The sequence below is a fragment of the Carcharodon carcharias genome, chromosome 29 (assembly GCF_017639515.1).
Source record: "Carcharodon carcharias isolate sCarCar2 chromosome 29, sCarCar2.pri, whole genome shotgun sequence".
Taxonomy (NCBI): Eukaryota; Metazoa; Chordata; class Chondrichthyes; order Lamniformes; family Lamnidae; genus Carcharodon; species Carcharodon carcharias.
In genome coordinates this window covers 6,136,076-6,154,460 of record NC_054495.1, presented here as the reverse complement: position 1 = coordinate 6,154,460, position 18,385 = coordinate 6,136,076, and the positions used below count along the sequence as shown (strand labels likewise).

At 49.2% G+C, this 18,385-nt stretch overlaps 1 protein-coding gene across 10 annotated transcripts in view; it reads left to right on the top strand.

Annotated features, from left to right (window-relative positions):
• LOC121271079 (guanylate-binding protein 1-like) overlaps positions 1-17,692 on the top strand; it is a 72,019-nt gene extending 54,327 nt beyond the window's left edge. For 6 of the 10 annotated variants that reach the window (XM_041176806.1, XM_041176809.1, XM_041176808.1 and 3 more), the window contains 10 exons: positions 344-522; positions 1,019-1,247; positions 1,758-1,885; positions 3,087-3,196; positions 4,496-4,683; positions 7,728-7,970; positions 9,987-10,267; positions 11,239-11,451; positions 13,196-13,298; positions 16,762-17,692. In XM_041176806.1, the coding sequence (XP_041032740.1) occupies positions 344-522; positions 1,019-1,247; positions 1,758-1,885; positions 3,087-3,196; positions 4,496-4,683; positions 7,728-7,970; positions 9,987-10,267; positions 11,239-11,451; positions 13,196-13,298; positions 16,762-17,168 (2,081 nt within the window). In that variant the 3' untranslated portion in view covers positions 17,169-17,692. The remainder of the gene's footprint in view (positions 1-343; positions 523-1,018; positions 1,248-1,757; positions 1,886-3,086; positions 3,197-4,495; positions 4,684-7,727; positions 7,971-9,986; positions 10,268-11,238; positions 11,452-13,195; positions 13,299-16,761) is intronic. The other 4 variants (XM_041176812.1, XM_041176810.1, XM_041176814.1 and 1 more) reach the window with 1 other exon arrangement.
• Positions 17,693-18,385: the final 693 nt, after the last annotated feature.

Genomic DNA, 18,385 nt, shown 5'->3' with positions numbered 1-18,385 from the left:
ATGAAGTAAGAGCGATATAGTTCCAAGTCAGGATGGTGCGTGACTGGGAGGGGAACTTGGAAGTAGTGGTGTTCCCATGCATCTGCTGCCCTTGCTCTTCTAGCTGTTAGAGGTCATGCGTCTGGAAGCCTTGGCGAGTTGCTGCAGTGACATCTTGGAGATGGTGCACACTGCTGCCCCTGTGCGACGGTGGAGGGGGGAGGGAATGTTTATGGTGCGGGTGGGGGGTGGGGGGGGGGTGGGGGGGTGCTGACCACACTGCTTTGCCCCAGATGATGTCACGCTTCTTGAGTGTTGCACTTGTCCCTGGAGAGATTGTGACTTATTTTCGAATCTGTTTCAGTGTTGGCCAGATTGATTGAAACCTGTGTGAGCTGTATGTGCAATGGCCGAATGATTATCCTGGAGAATCTCTGTGACATCGTCCTATGTAGGAAGCCGATTGTGCAACTGGACCAAGTAACTGCTGGAAAAGGAGTGAAAGAACGTTTGGGTTCTTTGAAAGAACCCAAACGTGCCAAGGTATCAATTTACTGACCTGTGCTGGAGAGAACCAGCAGAGAAGATTCATCCAAATTGTACAGGATCAGAAGCCATTAAGAACTAATTTATTAATATCGACTGAAAGTACAGATAATTCTGCAAGTTTACCACCAGGATGTCCATCCTCCAAAAACTGCTGACTTGACCATTAATATTATTTCTCTATTTGGGAGCTTGCTATGTACAAATTGGTTGCAATGTTTCCATATATTACAAGCGACGACACTTCGAAAGTAGTTCATTGGCTGTGGAGCACATTGGGATATCTCGAGGGCATGAGGTGTGCTCCATATGTGGAGGACTTTTCTTCACCTCAACTTTCCTTGCTCATTCCCAAATTCCAGTTTTGTTGTAGTGTTGACCCAATACCTCCTGCCCTTAACTACCTGGTCACATCCTAACAATCTTTCCCATTCATCTTTCCTCCCATTAGGAGCTGGAGAGTGAACACGTTGTAATTTTCTTTGTGCATTAGGTGGAAAGGATTGTCCCCCTCATGAACCCAAGCGCAGGTCGTGCTGTGTACAACATGGAGGAGCCCGTGTGTTTGATTGAGAACAGCGCGTCTGGTGAACTCCAGGTCAGCCAAGAGGCCCTGAACATCTTGCTGGAGATCAGCCAGCCGGCGGTGGTGGTGGCCATAGTGGGTTTGTACCGAACCGGCAAATCCTACCTCATGAACAAACTGGCGGGGAGACAGAGAGGTACAAAACTCCAAAGTTCAGAAATGCCTTAGTCACTACCCTGTGAGAATCAAAACATGGACATGGCCAGTCTTTGTCTCTTCCTCTTCACATCATGAATAAATTGACCTTGTATAGATTCCCATCTTCATATCTGTACCTTGTTTCCTCTATTGTGGCCCCATCTGTGCTCTGATTAACCTCTCGTTCTCTCTCTGTCTCTTTCTGTCTGTGTCTCTCTCTCTCTCTTTCTGTATTTCACCCTCTCTCTTTCAACCTCTATCTTTCACCTGGTCTCACTCCTTCCTCTTTCTCATTCCTTCTCTTTCTCATTCCTTCTTGCTCCTTCTCCTCCCTCACTCCCCTCTCCTCCTCTTTCTCTTTCTATACCACTCTCTCTCTCTTTCTCTCTCTCTCTCTCAACCCGAATGGTTTTGACCTTTGGGGCCGTGTGGAATGATGAACTGAATATGTCAGGCTGTGATTCTGTGAATCAGTAATTGTCTTCTGCTCTTCCCCAATGCAAACCAGGTTTCTCACTGGGATCCACCATTCAGTCCCACACCAAAGGGATCTGGATGATGTGTGTGCCTCACCCACGAAATCCTAACCACTGCCTCATATTACTGGACACTGAAGGACTGGGGGATGTGGAGAAGGTGGGTCATTCTATCTCTCAGTCCATGATTGCGTTTCAGAGATCACTGACACCATTCTGTAAACGGAAGAATACACTCGACATTCCAAGGCAGGGAGTGAAGTGTGGGAGGGTCAATGGTTTGAGATTAATGAACTGATTGGTCAGCATGCTTTGCTCTGCAATTTGCACTGGAGCATCAGAACAGGAGGAGACCATTCAACTCCTCGAGCCTATTACACAGGAACAGGAGGAGGCCATTCACTCCCTTGAGCCTGTTACACAGGAACAGGAGGAGGCCATTCAGCCCCTTGAGCCTATTACACAGGAACAAGGGAAGACCATTCAGCCCCTCGAGCCTGTTACACAGGAACAGGAGGAGGCCATTCACTCTCTTGAGCCTGTTACACAGGAACAGGAGGAGGCCATTCACTCCCTTGAGCCTGTTACACAGGAACAGGAGGAGGCCATTCACTCCCTTGAGCCTGTTACACAGGAACAGGAGGAGGCCATTCACTCCCTTGAGCCTGTTACACAGGAACAGGAGGAGGCCATTCACTCCCTTGAGCCTGTTACACAGGAACAGGAGGAGGCCATTCAGCCCCTTGAGCCTATTACACAGGAACAAGGGAAGACCATTCAGCCCCTTGAGCCTGTTACACAGGAACAGGAGGAGGCCATTCACTCCCTTGAGCCTGTTACACAGGAACAGGAGGAGGCCATTCACTCCCTTGAACCTGTTACACAGGAACAGGAGGAGGCCATTCACTCCCTTGAGCCTGTTACACAGGAACAGGAGGAGGCCATTCAGCCCCTCGAGCCTGTTACACAGGAACAGGAAGAGGCCATTCAGCCCCTTGAGTCTGTCATACAGGAACAGGAGGAGGCCCATTCAGCCCCATTAGCCTGGTACACAGAAACATGAGGAGACCATTGAGGCCCTCAAACCTGTTACACAGCAACAGGGAGAGGCCATTCAGAGAGGCAAGTTACACAGAAGCAAGAGAAGACCATTGAGCCCCTTGAGCATGGCACACAGGAACAGGAAACTATTCAGCCCCTTGAGGTTGTTTCACAGAAACAGGAAAAGGTGTCATGTTATGAGCTGATTTACATTTTGGCTTATAACAAAGTATTGTTCCAAGTGTTGCAGCTGTTCAATAAAGTGAGGGAATTGTGTGAAATGATTCAGCACTGCTTTTAATTGTTCCATCTCTCTCCAGGGTGATGAAAAGAATGATTCTTGGATCTTTGCTCTTGCCGTGCTGTTGAGCAGTATGTTGGTGTACAACAGCATGGGCACCATCGATCAGTATGCAGTCGCGAAGCTGCAGTATCCTTTGCACATTTATCTTATTCATTCATGGGATGTGGGCATCGCTGACCAGCATTTATTGCCCTTCCCTAATTGCCCTTGAGAAGGTGGTGGTGAGCTGCCTTCTTGAGCCACTGCAGTCCATGTGGTGTAGGTACACCCACAGCGCTGTTAGGGAGGGAGTTCCAGGATTTTGACCCAGCGACAGTGAAGGAACGGCCGATATATTTCCAAGTCAGGATGGTGTGTGGCTTGGAGGGGAACTTCCAGGTGGTGGTGTCCCCATGTGTCTGCTGCCCTTGTCCTTCTAGATGGCAACAGCTGTGAGCTTGGAAGGTGCTGTAAATGGAGCGCTGATGAGTCCCTGCAGTGCATCTTGTAGATGGTGCACACTGCTGCTACTGTGCGTCTGTGGTGGAGGGAGTGAATGTGTGTGGATGGGGTGCCAGTCAAGAAGGGCTGCTTTGTCCTGGATGGTGTCGAGCTTCATGAGTGTGGTTGATCCCTTGTTTCATAAATCGCACTCTCAACCTTCCCTGCCATATTCACTGATTTATGCACATAGACCCCCAGGTCCCTCTGCTCCCGCACCATCTTCAGAATTGTACCCTTTATTTTATATTACCTCTCATTGTTATTTGCACCAGAATGAATCGCTTCATACTTCTCTGCATTCAATTTCATCTGCCAACCTTGATCTTCCAAATTATCAAACCCCCTTCTGGATTTCTGAGTCTTCGCACCAGCCAGCGCTCAGTTTAAAACTGGTCAGTCCCTCAGGTTCAGGCAGGTTCCAGCTCACTGGGGTTCCTGCACTGTCAGATCACATGTCTGCTTTTCTCCAGTCGAACTGGAGCTGGAATCATCCCAGTCGATTCACTATGATCCATTAGGGAAGGAAACAGGACCTGCTTACCCGAACTGAATGTATTTGTGACTCCAGTCCCACATCAAAGAGGGTGAATCTGAACTGCCTTCTGAAGTGACCCAGCGAGCCAATGGCTGTGTTCCGTGAACGTGGTTCTCCACCACTTTCTGAGGGTAACTACGGGTGGGCAATAAACACCAGCCTTGCCAATGATACCAACCTTTGGGAATTGATGATAAACCCAACTAGATTCTCAATAATAAATTAACCGTTTCCTGGAGCGAACACGTTTCTGTCCTATTGCTTATCTGAGAGGAGTCAGTTCCTCAATACGTGTTCACTCACACCGTCCAGCTCCAATCAGACAACTACATCACCCTGTGCTCTGGTCTGACAGCTGCTAGAATCTGTTACCCCCCTGTGAACCCCATTCCTTAGCTGCTGCTCAGCTACGTCACGGAACTGACCGAGCTCATCAAAGTGAAATCAGGGGCTGGGGACGACGAGTCCATGGAGTTTGCCCGCTTCTTCCCGGCTTTTGTCTGGTCCGTTCGAGACTTCTCCCTGGAGTTGCAGTTGGAAGGCAGAAAGGTGACAGCGGATGAATACCTGGACAACGCTCTCAAACTAAAGCAGGGTGAGTGTGGAACAAGCAGCAACTGAGTGACCAGAGGACCCACCAGTGTTATCTTGAGTTATAGACCATTCCAATAGTTCAGTATCCCTGTCTCCCACCGCCTCCCAAAGTTACACAGAATTCCATTATCCTGTTTTCAAACTGTAGATTCACTCAATCCAAACTGTTTATGCTTCACATGAGCCTTTTCTCCAACCCTCTCTTCATCCCATCCTACTGTTGTGTTTCTATGTCCGCTTTACACTGATCAATCTCACACCAGGACTGGTAAACTATACGGGGGGTGGGGGTCGGTTTATTTGAAGATATGGTACAGTATGGCTCAGCAGCTGGGTCATGCGAACGTATGAAATAGGAACAGATATAGGCCATTCAGCCCATTGAGCCTGCTCCACCATTTAATAAGATCATGGCTGATCTGTTTGCATTGCTCATTCCACATTCCCATCTACCCCCTGAGAACCTTAGATTCTTGTTAGGCAAGGGAATCAACCTACCCCCCACCTTAAAGATATTCAATGAATGTCTTTTTTTGTTCCCAGCCTCCACCGCCTTCTGAGGCAGAGAGTTCCAAAGTCGCACAATCCTCTGAGTGAAAAAAATTCTCCTCATCTCTGTCCCAAAAGGGCGGCCCCTAATTTTTAAGCCTAGCAGAGTATAGAAAGTACAGGAGTAAAGTAAAAAAGGAAATTAGGAAAGCAAACAATGGGTGCGAAAAAATATTGTCAGGTAAAATCAAGAAAACCCAAAGATGTTTTACCAGTACATTAAGAGCAAGAGGATAACTAAGGAAAACGAGGGGCCTATCAGAGATGTACATGGTGAAGGTGTGGACAGGGTTCTGGATGAGTATTTTGTTTCTGTCTTCACCAAGGAGAGGGACGATGCAGACATTCTAGTTAAAGAGGAGGTGTGTGAAATACTAGATACAATAAGCATAGTGAGAGAGGAAGTACTGGAGGGACTGGCACCCTTGAAGGTGGATAAATCACCAGGGCTGTGTGGTTTCTCTGGAATAAATCCAAAAAGCAGAGTTCCATCCTTTGTCTGAAAAACCTAAACTCGGAGAGGACACCTGTGGCCTTCCGATTCATGCTGTGGAATTTGGTGGTCATCTTTCTGATGTTCCCTACCTTTTACGGACACTCCCAATGTAGAGGGGAATTTGTAACCTCTCTACTCCATGGAGAGGTTCACAATGCAGCAACTAGGGTTTCTTTTATTCTCTTCCCTCTTTTTGGCTTCAGTTCAGCTTCTTTCCCGCTCCCATTTTGCGTTCCTTTCTCTTTTGGCACAGGAATGGCACCGGTGGTGATGAGGGCCCTTCAGATTTTACTGCTCAATTCAAAACCAACTTGTTGCTCCCATTAACCACCAATCGGGCTAATTGCACAATCAGCTACTGCCTATTCTGCAAAGCGCCATCCATAAAGGGACTCTGCCTCCTGGGGTTTCATTGTACAGATGGCTTCCATATTGCACCAAATCTTGCTTGTGGCTCCGCCTTCAACTGAACATCGCTGCCATCATGTTGTATTTCTGTGTGTGCCCTCCACAATCGCGCACCAGGACTGGTAAACTATACATAGGTTTGGTTTATTTGCAGACACAATACAGGATGACCCAGCAGACAGATCAACTTTATGGATTCAGCAATGATTGCTCGTGCAGCTGCAATTTGGACACACACACACACTCACTCATGCACACACACACTCACTCATGCACACACACACTCACTCATGCACACACACACTCACTCATGCACACACTCACTCATGCACACACTCACTCATGCACACACACACTCATGCACACACACACTCACTCATGCACACACACACACTCACTCATGCACACACACACACTCACTCATGCACACACACACACACACACACATGCACGCACACACACACACACACACACACACTCATATGCACACACACGTACACTCATGCACACACACACTCACTCATGCACACACACTCACTCATGCACACACTCATGTACACACTCACACTCACTCATGCACACACACGCACACACACTCACGCACACACACACTCACACTCACACACACACTTCTAGCTGTTGGTCACAAGCTGCTTTATTGCATATTCCCTTAAAGTGATATCTATAGAATTCATTGCCACAGAAGGCTGTGGAGGCCAGGTCATTGAGTGTATTTAAGAGATAGATAGGTTCTTGATTGGTAAGGGGATCAAAGGTTACGGGGAGAAGGCGGGAGAATGTGGTTGAGAAAGTTATCAGCCATGATTGAATGGCGGAGCAGACTCGATGGGCCGATTGGCCTAATTTCTGCTCCTATGTCTTATGGTCTTATGGCAACGCCTGCAATCCAGAATTTTTTACTGAACTTATTGGTGCCTATCTTATTATATAAGTATTGGCTATGGACACCAGGGAGAACTGCCCGACTCTCCATCTAAAGTAATGGCAGCGGGACCTTTTGCAGACGCCTCTGATTGCAGACAGGGCCTCAATTTAACGTCTCATATAAAAAATGGTACCTCTGTCAGTGTGGCGCTCCCTCAGTACTGTCACTCTGACCTCGCAGGGCTCCGTCAGGGCTGCCACTGCAACTGTGCATATCTCCCTCAGTAATGACCCTCCGACAGTGCAGCACCCCTTCAGGACTGACACTCCGACAATGTAGTGCTCCCTCAGTACCGACCCTCTAACAGTGCAGCCCTCCCTCAGTACTAGTCCTCCGACAGCGCGGCGCTCCCTCGGCACTGACCCTCCGACAGCGCGGTGCTCCCTCGGCACTGACCCTCCGATAGCGCGGCGCTCCCTCGGCGCTGACCCTCCGACAGCGCGTCTTTCCCTTTAATACTGGCAATGGGGAGTGTCAGGCTGGATTCTGGGCTCTGGCCTCTGGACAATGTGTGGAGTCCATGACTTTCTGACCCAGAGGTGAGAGTTTTACCCACTGAGCTACGACTGACAATCCTGATCAGTTTGCATTTGGTTTTCATGTGTTAAGAGCTGATTTTTTTTTAATGTGTTTCCTTTCCTCTCAGGCACCAGTAAGAAAATTCAGGACCACAACCTGCCCAGGGAATGTATCAGGAATTATTTCCCCACTCGCAAGTGTTTTGTGTTTGACCGACCAGCCAAAAAGGAGCTGATGAAAAATATGGATCAGATTGCAGACTCCAGACTGGATCCAGCCTTTGTGAAACAGGCCCAGGAATTTCTGGAGTATGTTTACAGCACAGCGCAGATAAAGAGACTGAAAGGAGGTCACAGAGTCACCGGGAGATGTAAGTGCCAGAGTTTGTAGTTCAGGACATTGTGATTGATATGGAGAGTTCATCATAAAAAAGGAGAGAAATCCTGTGTGTGAAGGTGAGGGTCAGTTTGCCTCACTGATATTAGGATAATCCAAACACCTATACTGTCCACTTCATAAATATCAACGAATCTTACAGCACAATGGAGGCCATTTAGCCCATCATGCCTGTGCTGGCTCTTTGATAGAGCGATCCAATTAATCTCACTGCACCAGTCTTTTCCCATAACCCTTCAAAATTTTCTTCTACAAGTACTTATCCAATTCCCTTTTGAAAGTTCCTGTTGAATCTGCTTCCACCGCCCTCTCAGGCAGCGCCTTCCAGGTCACCACAGCTCACTGCGTCAAAAAGCGTTTCCTCATTTCTCCATCTGGTTCTTCTTTCCCACCCTCATACCATGGGAAACCATTTCTATGTACTTACTCTGCCAAAACCTTGAACGATTCTGAAAATTGCCATTAAACCTCCCCTCAACCTTCTCTGCTCTAAGGAGAACAATCCCAAACTCTCCACGTTAACTGAGATCCCTCATCCCTGAAGCCATTCTGGTTAATCTCTTCTGCGCCCCCCCTGGAAGGACAACGGTTTGGATATTTAGGGACAGGAGGAGGCCATTCAGCTCCTCCAGCCTATTCTGACATTTTTTAAGGGTCACAGCTGATCTGTGTCTTATCACCCACCTAATTTTGCTCCATGTTCTTTTATAATCCTGCCTCGCAAAATTCTAAATCAGATTTAAAATGATTAATTGAGCTTAGACCTACTATTTTATGTAATGGTGAGCTCCATATTTCTACCACAATTTCTTTGAAGATGTGTTCTCCAAGCTTCTCTCCTGAATGCCTGGCTCTGATATTTAGGTCATGTTCCCTTGGCCTAGATTCCTCTCACCAGGGGAAAAGGTTTCTCTCAATCTACCCCATCAATCCCTTTCTAAATCCTATATATCTCAATCAAATTACCCCCTTTAGCTTTCGATATGGTCAGGAATACAAGTTCAGTGTATGGACCCTCTCCTCAGTATATAAAGGGTAAAGAGAGAGAGGGCAGTGATGGGAGTAGTTTGAGAGTGAGGGACAGTGTGGGTCACTGTTACCAGGGCAGTTACCACCATGTATACCCATGTAAGGAGCAGTCTCCCATATTGGGTAAATAACACTGACCATCTACCATCATCTTGGGGTTAATTACAGAGGCTCTGCTGATGACATATTGATCATCACAGCTATTCCTGACAGTTCATTGAGTTCTTCGCCCCTTGTGTCTGTAATTCAGTGGAAGAAGGTGTTCTTCCTTCTGGGTCGTAGGTAATAAGCTGGTGATAAACAGTAGGGATGGCAGATAGACCATGGTGGGGTGTTGGGGGAGGATTTTCCAGCTTGTGCCCCTGTGTACAACTTTCATTAGCAAGTTTCCTCCATTACAAGAACTGGGAACTTCACTCATGCCAAAATCAGGCAGCCTGTCAAACGCACTCCTCAGTCCTCGCACCACCACTCACTCCCCTGCTCTCGTCCCCCACATCGCCCTCCCCTCCCGCTCACCCTGGCACACGTCCTCCGTCTTTCATCCTGACCCTTCCGTTTGACCCCCCTCTTCCCTCCTCCTCCTTTCCCTCACCTTCCTGCTCCTCACCCTCTTCCTTGTTCCTCTAAGCGTCCTTCTCCTCCTCCTCCTACTCTCCCGCCACCATGGAGGCTTTGATGACATGGGACTTATGTGTGGACGCCCTTAAGCAGTGTGTCAGGTGAATGCCGAAGGTGTCAGAGGGTTTGAAAGAGAGACACACTTTGGGAGTCTGTCAAATTCCCGCTGACCCTCCCAACTCCTGCAGCTAAAGAGAGATTCCCGGCCGTTCGATTGCTCCAATCTCAAATTGCCGGTGCTTATTGTTTTAGTGGAACAGACACCAATGTACGTCCAGGAGAGACTCCATGTGTCTTTTTAATGTCAATATTGAGCTGCCCCTGTGCCTCTCTCCCTCAGTGCTGGGAAACCTGGCCCTCACCTACGTGGACTCTATCCGCAGCGGGAAGGTCCCGTGCCTCGAAAGCACGGTCCACATGTTGGCGGAGATTGAGAACACGGCCGCGGTCAACGAGGCGACCAAGGCCTATGAGGGGTGGATGAAAGAACAGGTCAGTCTCCCGACAAGGACAGTGGAGGAACTATCGGCGATCCACAATCAGTGCCAGTCCCGGGCCCTTCAGCTCTTCATGAAACAATGCTTCAAGGATGAAGGGCAGAAATATCAGCAGGAATTCATGGTGAGTTCAGTTGTATCGGTGCTGCAGACACCAGCATCCCTTCTGTCAATACCTCTCATAGAATCAGCATTGAAATAGGCCATTCAGCCCATTGTGCCTTTGCTGGCTTTTTTGAAAGAGCTATCCAATTAGTTCTACTCCCCCCACCCCCACACCCCCTGACTCTTTTCCCCTTAGCCCTGCTAATTTCCCCCCTTCAAGTATTTATCCAATTCCCTTTTGAAAGTGCCAATTGAATCGCCTTTTCAGGCAGTGCATTCCACATCACAATATCTCACTGTTTTAAAAGAAACGTCTCCTCATTTGCTCTCCTGCTAATGGAAACAGTTTCCCCTCATTTACTCTTATCAAAACCCTTCATGATTTTGAGCGCCTTTATTAAATCTCCCCTTAACCTTCTCTGGAATCACTCCAGTAAATCTGTGTACACCCTACAAAGTCTTAAGGTCCTCCCTAGAATATGCTGAAAAATTGGAAAGATCAGTCAATCAATTTAGATAAAAATATATCCAGATATCCGGAAAAACGTTTTTCTCCACAAGCCTTATCTTCTGTTGCAATTTTCGGCGAAGTATTTGAGACAATACTTTCCATTGTAAATTCCTGTGTCAACATTTCCCAGTCAAATTTCCTATGTCAACTGACACAGTGTAGTGACAGACCCTGGCCACTATGTGGTGCAGTGGAATTTGCTGCTCAATAATTTCTTCTCATTCTAGCATTGTCTTGTAACTGACCAATGGGAGAGTTTACCAACTGGGAATGTTTTATCCATTTAATTCTTTGCTACTGGAGGATGGGCAAAACATAGGAAAATAGGAACAGGAGGAGGCCAGGCAGCCCCTCCCGTCAGTTCCATCATTCAGTGAGATCCTGGTTGATCTATATCCCAACTCCATTGACCTAACTTAATTCTTGGTTAGATAAGACGATGACTCGGTTAATTACCTTGTGTCCTTGTTCTTTCACAGAGTTCAGTGGCTACGATCTACACCAACATGTGTGAGGAGAACAGGAAAGAATCTGTGAACATCTCGAGCGCCATCATATTGAGGCTCGGAGCTGCAATTAAAGAAAAGATGCAGACAGGGTCTTATGCAAAGTCAGGAGGATACGCGGAGTATGTGAAGGATGTGGCAGTGCTGGTTGAGGGATATCGAGCCAAAACAGGGAAAGGAGTCCAGGTATAATTTGGAATGCTGGGAATATTTCTGGCTGATTTGAGTTGAGGTCCTGAAGCATTTGAAGTTGACTAAGAGGAGCCCATCCATCCTGAGCCCTCATCCCTTCCTATCTCTGTAACCTCCTCCAGCCCCTACAACTCTCTCCATCTCTGTAACCTCCTCCAGCCCCAGGAAACCTATCTCTGTAACCTCCTCCAGCCCTACAACCCTATCTGTGTAATCTCTTCCAGCCCCTACAACCCTCCCTATCTCTGTAACATCCTCCAGCCCCTACAACATTCCCTATCTCTGTAACCTCCTCCAGCCCCTACAACCCTCCCTATCTCTGTAACCTCCTCCAGCCCCTACAACCCTCCCTATCTCTGTAACCTCCTCCAGCCCCTACAACCCTCCCTATCTCTGTAACTTCCTCCAGCCGCTCCAACCCTCCATATCTCTGTAACCTCCTCCAGCCCTGACAATCCTCCCTATCTCTGTAACCTCTTCCAGCCCTGACAATCCTCCCTATCTCTGTAACCTCCTCCAGCCCCTACAACCCTATCTCTGTAACCTCCTCCAGCCCCTACACCCCTATCTGTGTAACATCATCCAACCCCTACAACACTCCCTATCTCTGTAACCTCCTCCAGCCCCTACAACCCTCCCTATCTCTGTAACCACCTCCAACCCCTACAACCCTCCCTATCTCTGTAACCACCTCCAACCCCTACAACCCTCCCTATCTCTGTAACCACCTCCAACCCCTACAACCCTATCTCTGTAACCTCCTCCAGCCCCTATACCCCTATCTGTGTAACATCATCCAACCCCTACAACACTCCCTATCTCTGTAACCTCCTCCAGCCCCTACAACCCTCCCTATCTCTGTAACCTCCTCCAGCCCCTACAACCCTCCCTATCTCTGTAACCACCTCCAACCCCTACAACCCTCCCTATCTCTGTAACCACCTCCAACCCCTACAACCCTCCCTATCTCTGTAACCACCTCCAACCCCTACAACCCTATCTCTGTAACCTCCTCCAGCCCCTACACCCCTATCTGTGTAACATCATCCAACCCCTACAACACTCCCTATCTCTGTAACCTCCTCCAGCCCCTACAACCCTCCCTATCTCTGTAACCACCTCCAACCCCTACAACCCTCCCTATCTCTGTAACCACCTCCAACCCCTACAACCCTCCCTATCTCTGTAACCACCTCCAACCCCTACAACCCTCCCTATCTCTGTAGCCTCTGCCAGACCCTACAACCCTCCCTATCTCTGTAACCTCCTCCAGCCCCTACAACCCTCCCTATCTCTGTAACCTCCTCCAGCCCCTACAACCCTCCCTATCTCTGTAACCTCCTCCAGCCCCTACAAACCTCCCTATCTCTGTAACCTCCTCCAGCCCCTACAACCCTCCCTATCTCTGTAACCTCCTCCAGCCCCTACAACCCTCCCTATCTCTGTAGCCTCTGCCAGACCCTACAGCCCTCCCTATCTCTGTAACCTCCTCCAGCCCCTACAACCCTCCCTATCTCTGTAGCCTCTGCCAGACCCTACAGCCCTCCCTATCTCTGTAACCTCCTCCAGCCCCTACAACCCTCCCTATCTCTGTAGCCTCTGCCAGACCCTACACCCCTCGGAGAATGTGTGCCGCTCCAATTCTTACCTTTCCAGTGCCTGATTTTCATTGCTCCACTGTTAACTGTTGAAGGGTGAAAATCTTCTCCAAAAACACTTAAACCCATTCCCTCCACAGGCTGAACAGGTTCTTCAAGATTTTCTAGAAAAGAAGCAGCAATTCTCAGAGCACCTTCGGCTTGTTGATAAGAACATGATGGCCAGGGAGAAGCAGCTTGCAGGTACAGTCCCCCAAAACCCAAGAAAACTGGCAGCCAATCAGCACTTTCATTTGGCTGAAAGCAACGTGGAACTATAGGCTCCCAACCTCCTTTCACAAAAGATGCAAGACTCAAACATATTCCTTTTGTTGGCAGAGAGCTGGTCCTGTGTGTGAATGTGTGTTGCTTCTAGCAAGTGTAAATGATCCATGTTATGAGCTCAACTTTGTGTCTTATATTGGTTATTACCGTAGCTATTTCAGGGGCCCATACTCTGCAAACAAAAGGAATCTGTTCAAGCTTTGTGAATTACCTGGGGAGCCTATAGTTCCCCATTGCTTTTTTCATGGCATTGCCTTGGCCAATCCGAGTCTGCTTGCCCCAGCAATCAGCACCCTTTCCTCGTGTAGTATAAATTGTTGTCGTCATTTGAAATTTGGCATTCTTGTGTTTGTCCTGATAAGTGCAAAATGCAAATCTTCGGCAGTGTATCTCTCTTTTCAGCAGGATTCAAACAGCTGCCTCTCATTTAGCCCATCAGATTTTAAGAACACATTAGGTCTGCTAAGCAAAAGTCATTTTCCCAAAAGAAACCAACATGTTATGTTCCTGACCTGGAATTTCTACATCAAAAACCGATTGGTTGCATTGAACTAACTGGACCAACAATCCTCTTTTTACTTACTACTATTATAATCACTAGTCTACCCACTCATCTCCCTCTCACCATTTCCCTCCTGCTCAGCACCTCCCTCCCCAACCCTCCCACTCACCATCTCTCTCCCCGACCCTCCCACTCACCATCTCTCTCCCCGACCCTCCCACTCACCATCTCCCTCCCCGACCCTCCCACTCACCATCTCCCTCCCCGACCCTCCCACTCACCATCTCCCTCCCCGACCCTCCCACTCACCATCTCTCTCCCCAACCCTCCCACTCACCATCTCTCTCCCCGACCCTCCCACTCACCATCTCTCTCCCCGACCCTCCCACTCATCACCTCTCTCCTCCGCCAACCCTCCCGCTCACTGTCTCCCTAACCTGACCCTCCCACTCACCATCTCTCTCCCCCAGCCCTCCAGCTCACCGCCTCTCTCCCCCAGCCCTCCCGCTCACCGCCTCTCTCCCCCAGCCCTCCCGCTCACCGCCTCTCTCCCCCAGCCCTCCCACTCACCGCCTCTCTGCCCCCCAGCCCTCCAGCTCACCGCCTCTCTCCCCCAGCCCTCCCACTCACCGCCTCTCTCCCCCCCAGCCCTCCCACTCACCGCCTCTCTCCCCCCCAGCCCTCCAGCTCACCGCCTCTCTCCCCCAGCCCTCCCGCTCACCGCCTCTCTCCCCCAGCCCTCCAGCTCACCGCCTCTCTCCCCCCAGCCCTCCCGCTCACTGCCTCTCTCCCCCAGCCCTCCAGCTCACCGCCTCTCTCCCCCAGCCCTCCAGCTCACCGCCTCTCTCCCCCAGCCCTCCCGCTCACCGCCTCTCTCCCTCAGCCCTCCAGCTCACCGCCTCTCTCCCCCAGCCCTCCCGCTCACCGCCTCTCTCCCCCAGCCCTCCAGCTCACCGCCTCTCTCCCCCAGCCCTCCAGCTCACCGCCTCTCTCCCCCAGCCCTCCCGCTCACCGCCTCTCTTCCCCCCCAGCCCTCCCGCTCACCGCCTCTCTCCCCCAGCCCTCCCGCTCACCGCCTCTCTCCCCCAGCCCTCCCGCTCACCGCCTCTCTCCCCCAGCCCTCCCGCTCACCGCCTCTCTCCTCTGACCCTCCCGCTCACCACCTCCTTCACACCCAACCTTCTCACTTGCTGTTTCCACACCACCCCCCCCCCCCCACCCACAACCCCGTTCTAGCTCTCACGCTCGCTGTTTCAATCTCCAAACACCCGCTCTCCTGCTCACCATCTCCCTCTCCTCACCCACCCACACAACTTCCCAGTCACAATCTTCCTGCTTCCTGCTCCCATGACAACGGGCAGGAGAGGGAAGCAACAGGAAGTGTTAAGCAAGAACATGGTGAGCATGCACAACTACACTGTGGTTCCTGATGCTTGTGCAGTAACTGCACTAAAGCAAGAACAGAGGGTTATGCTGTTCGGGTAAGTAAGACAATGCTAAAGTGTGCTATTAGAACACACTTTAAACAAGTAGATCGCTGTATTCAGAGGCAATTCAGGAGAAATGTCTTTACCCAGAGGCTGGTAATGATGTGGAACTCACTACACAAGGAATGATGGATGCGAATATTATAGATACATTTAAGTGGAAGCTGGATTAGCCAGAAGGGTTGGAATCTAACTGTTAAGATTATGAAGACAGATTGTACATCTAAGGGTGTATTCCCTTGAGTATAGAAGATTAAGGCTGTTTAATTTAGACTATTAAGAAGATTATGGGATTCACTCGGGTTGCTAGAGAGAAACTATTTCCTTTAGTTGGGTCAGGGTGTGTGGGCGGAGGGCGTTAATCCAGAACAAGGGGGCAGAACCTTAACATTAGAGCCAGACCATTCAGGGGTAATGTCAAGAAGCACTTCTTCACACACAGGGGAGTGGAAATCTGGAATTCTCTCTCCCCGAAAAAGCTATTGAGGCTGGAAGGGATCAGCTGAAAATGTCAAAACTGCGATTGACAGATTTTTATCGGTTAAGGAGATTAAGGGTTATGGAACCATATGAATACTGTGGCTTCAAGAGCAGATCAGAGGCTAGGAATCCTGCGGAGAGTAACTCACCTCCTGACTCCCCAAAACCTGTCCACCATCTACAAGGCACAAGTCAGGTGTGTGGTGGAATACTCCCCACTTGCTTGGATGTGTGCAGCTCCCACAACACTCAAGAAGCTTGACACCATCCAGCCCGCTTGATTGGCACCCCATCCACAAACATTCACTCCCTCCACCACCAACGCACAGTGGCAGCAGTGTGTGTACCATCTACAAGACGCACTGCAGGAACTCACCAAGGCTCCTCAGGCAGCACCTTCCAAACCCTCGATCAGTAACAGCTAGAAGGACAAGGGCAGCAGGTACATAGGAACACCACCACCTGGAAGTTCCCCTTCAAGTCACTCACCATCCTGACTTGGAAATATATTGGCCATTGGCCATTTCTTCACTGTCACTGGGTGAAAATCCTGGAACTCCCTCCCTAACAGGACTGTGGGTGTACACTGTGGGATGTGCAGCACAGCAGGTCAAGAAGGCAGCTCACCACCACTTTCTCAAGGGCAATTAGGGATGGGCAATAAATGCTGGCCCAGCCAGCGACACCCACATCCCTGAATGAATGAATAAAAAAAAACCAGGGTGGGTAGATGGGAGTTCAGATCCAGATCAGCTATGATCTGATTGAATGGTGGTACAGGCACGAGGGGCTGAATGGCGAAGGTGGGAGGAGGCTCGCGCGGAACTTAAACCTTATCGGGGATGGGTAGGGCTGAATGGCCTCTTGCTGCATTGTTAAAGTAACTGTAATTCCTCATGTTCTCTTTGACCAGCCGAACGGGAGAGGGCAGAAATAGCAGAGCAAGAGCGGAAATGGAGGGAGGAGGAGAAACGAGCCGCTGAGCAGCTTCGGAAGGATGAGAAGCAGGCGATGGAGGATACCATGGCCCAGCTGAAAGAGAAGCTGGAGCAGGAGCGGAGCAGCTTGCAACAAGAACACGAGAAGGTCCTGAATCAAAGGCTCCTGGAGCAGAAGAAGCTGAATGAAGAAGGATTCCAGGGCCGTGCGAGGGAAATGAAGCAAGAGATAGACTCCCTGAAGAAGCAACAGAAAGATTTGGAATCCCCTTCATATGTGGACATTGTTCTTGACGTGGCCACTCTAGCCTTGCCTGGTTATTACAGGCTCATCCCTGCCGGTCTCAAATTGGGCAAAAACCTGTGGAAAAAATTTTTCTGAGAGTGCTTTTTGGTGCTAGAGTTGTGGCGGTGTTGATCAGGAGTTATATCACAAGGAGGCAAGATTATTACCCAAATAGCTCCAGGTCCTCCACTTACCCCCAACCCCCAACCCCCCCACCCAAATTCCAATTCCCAGGACTCAGCACTCACTAACACAGTAAGAAAGAACCTGGGGCTCATTCTCAATGATCGACCGGGGTGATTATTAGTAAGGTGCTTTACTCTGCCTGTGCGTATGAGACACAAAGTTAGTGCCACGTCAGGTCAGCCATGATCTTATTGACTGGTGGGGACAGGCTTGAGGGGCAGAATGGTCTACTCCTCCTCCTATTTCTTATGTTCTTGTAAAATAAGATCACTTTTAACATTTTTCACATTGAGCAAGTTAAAGATTGGGACAGACAGAAGGGGTGTGAAGGTGGAAGTTAAAATAGTTGGGAAAAAAAACTAAAAACAATTGCTTGAATCGAATTTATCATTTAGCAGCACGCTACCGATATGCCAGTAAAAATCATATTCTTATGTTCTGTTGTTCATCAAATTTTGTTAAACACAATGCAGTTAAAACCCAGTTAGATCTGATTGAACAAGGCGTAACTTTTTAATGAGATTTTTAACAGTGATATGGAAGTGTGAGCATTGACGGTTTTACTGATTTTAGTCATTGCCAGCTCTGCAGTTACAGGATGAGCCACCCTGTCTGTATCAGAATCATCTGCGACAGCCCAACATCCTGTAGTTGAACTCGGTTTCAGAGAGGTAATGACAGTGAATGCTGACAGTCAGTTGCTGCTTCCGTCGTTGAACTCAATAGTCAGTTGCAGGGGGAGCTGCTGACAATCAATTCTGGTTTGTGGCTTCCGATGGGTTGCAGCACTGAAGGGTGTAGCACAGAGTTTGAGACGCACACGCACATCTCTCACCTATCAACTGGGGTTTCAGTCTCACAGCCCGGCAAGGTTTGAATGAGTTCCCAGAACACGTATGTACGCACACACACACACAATGCAAAGAGAGAGAGGAATAAAGGAGTGGACTGAATGCAGTGATACAGAGAGAATGAGCTTTATGGCAGCCAATTTTCCTCAAAATCTTGTACAGTCCTGCCCTGCTGGTAGTGTTGAATGCTTTAGTGAGAGCTACAAAAGTCAGCCGAAGAGGTATATCCTGTTCCCTCCTGACTGTCGGCTCCTCTTCCGCAGTTACATTCACAGT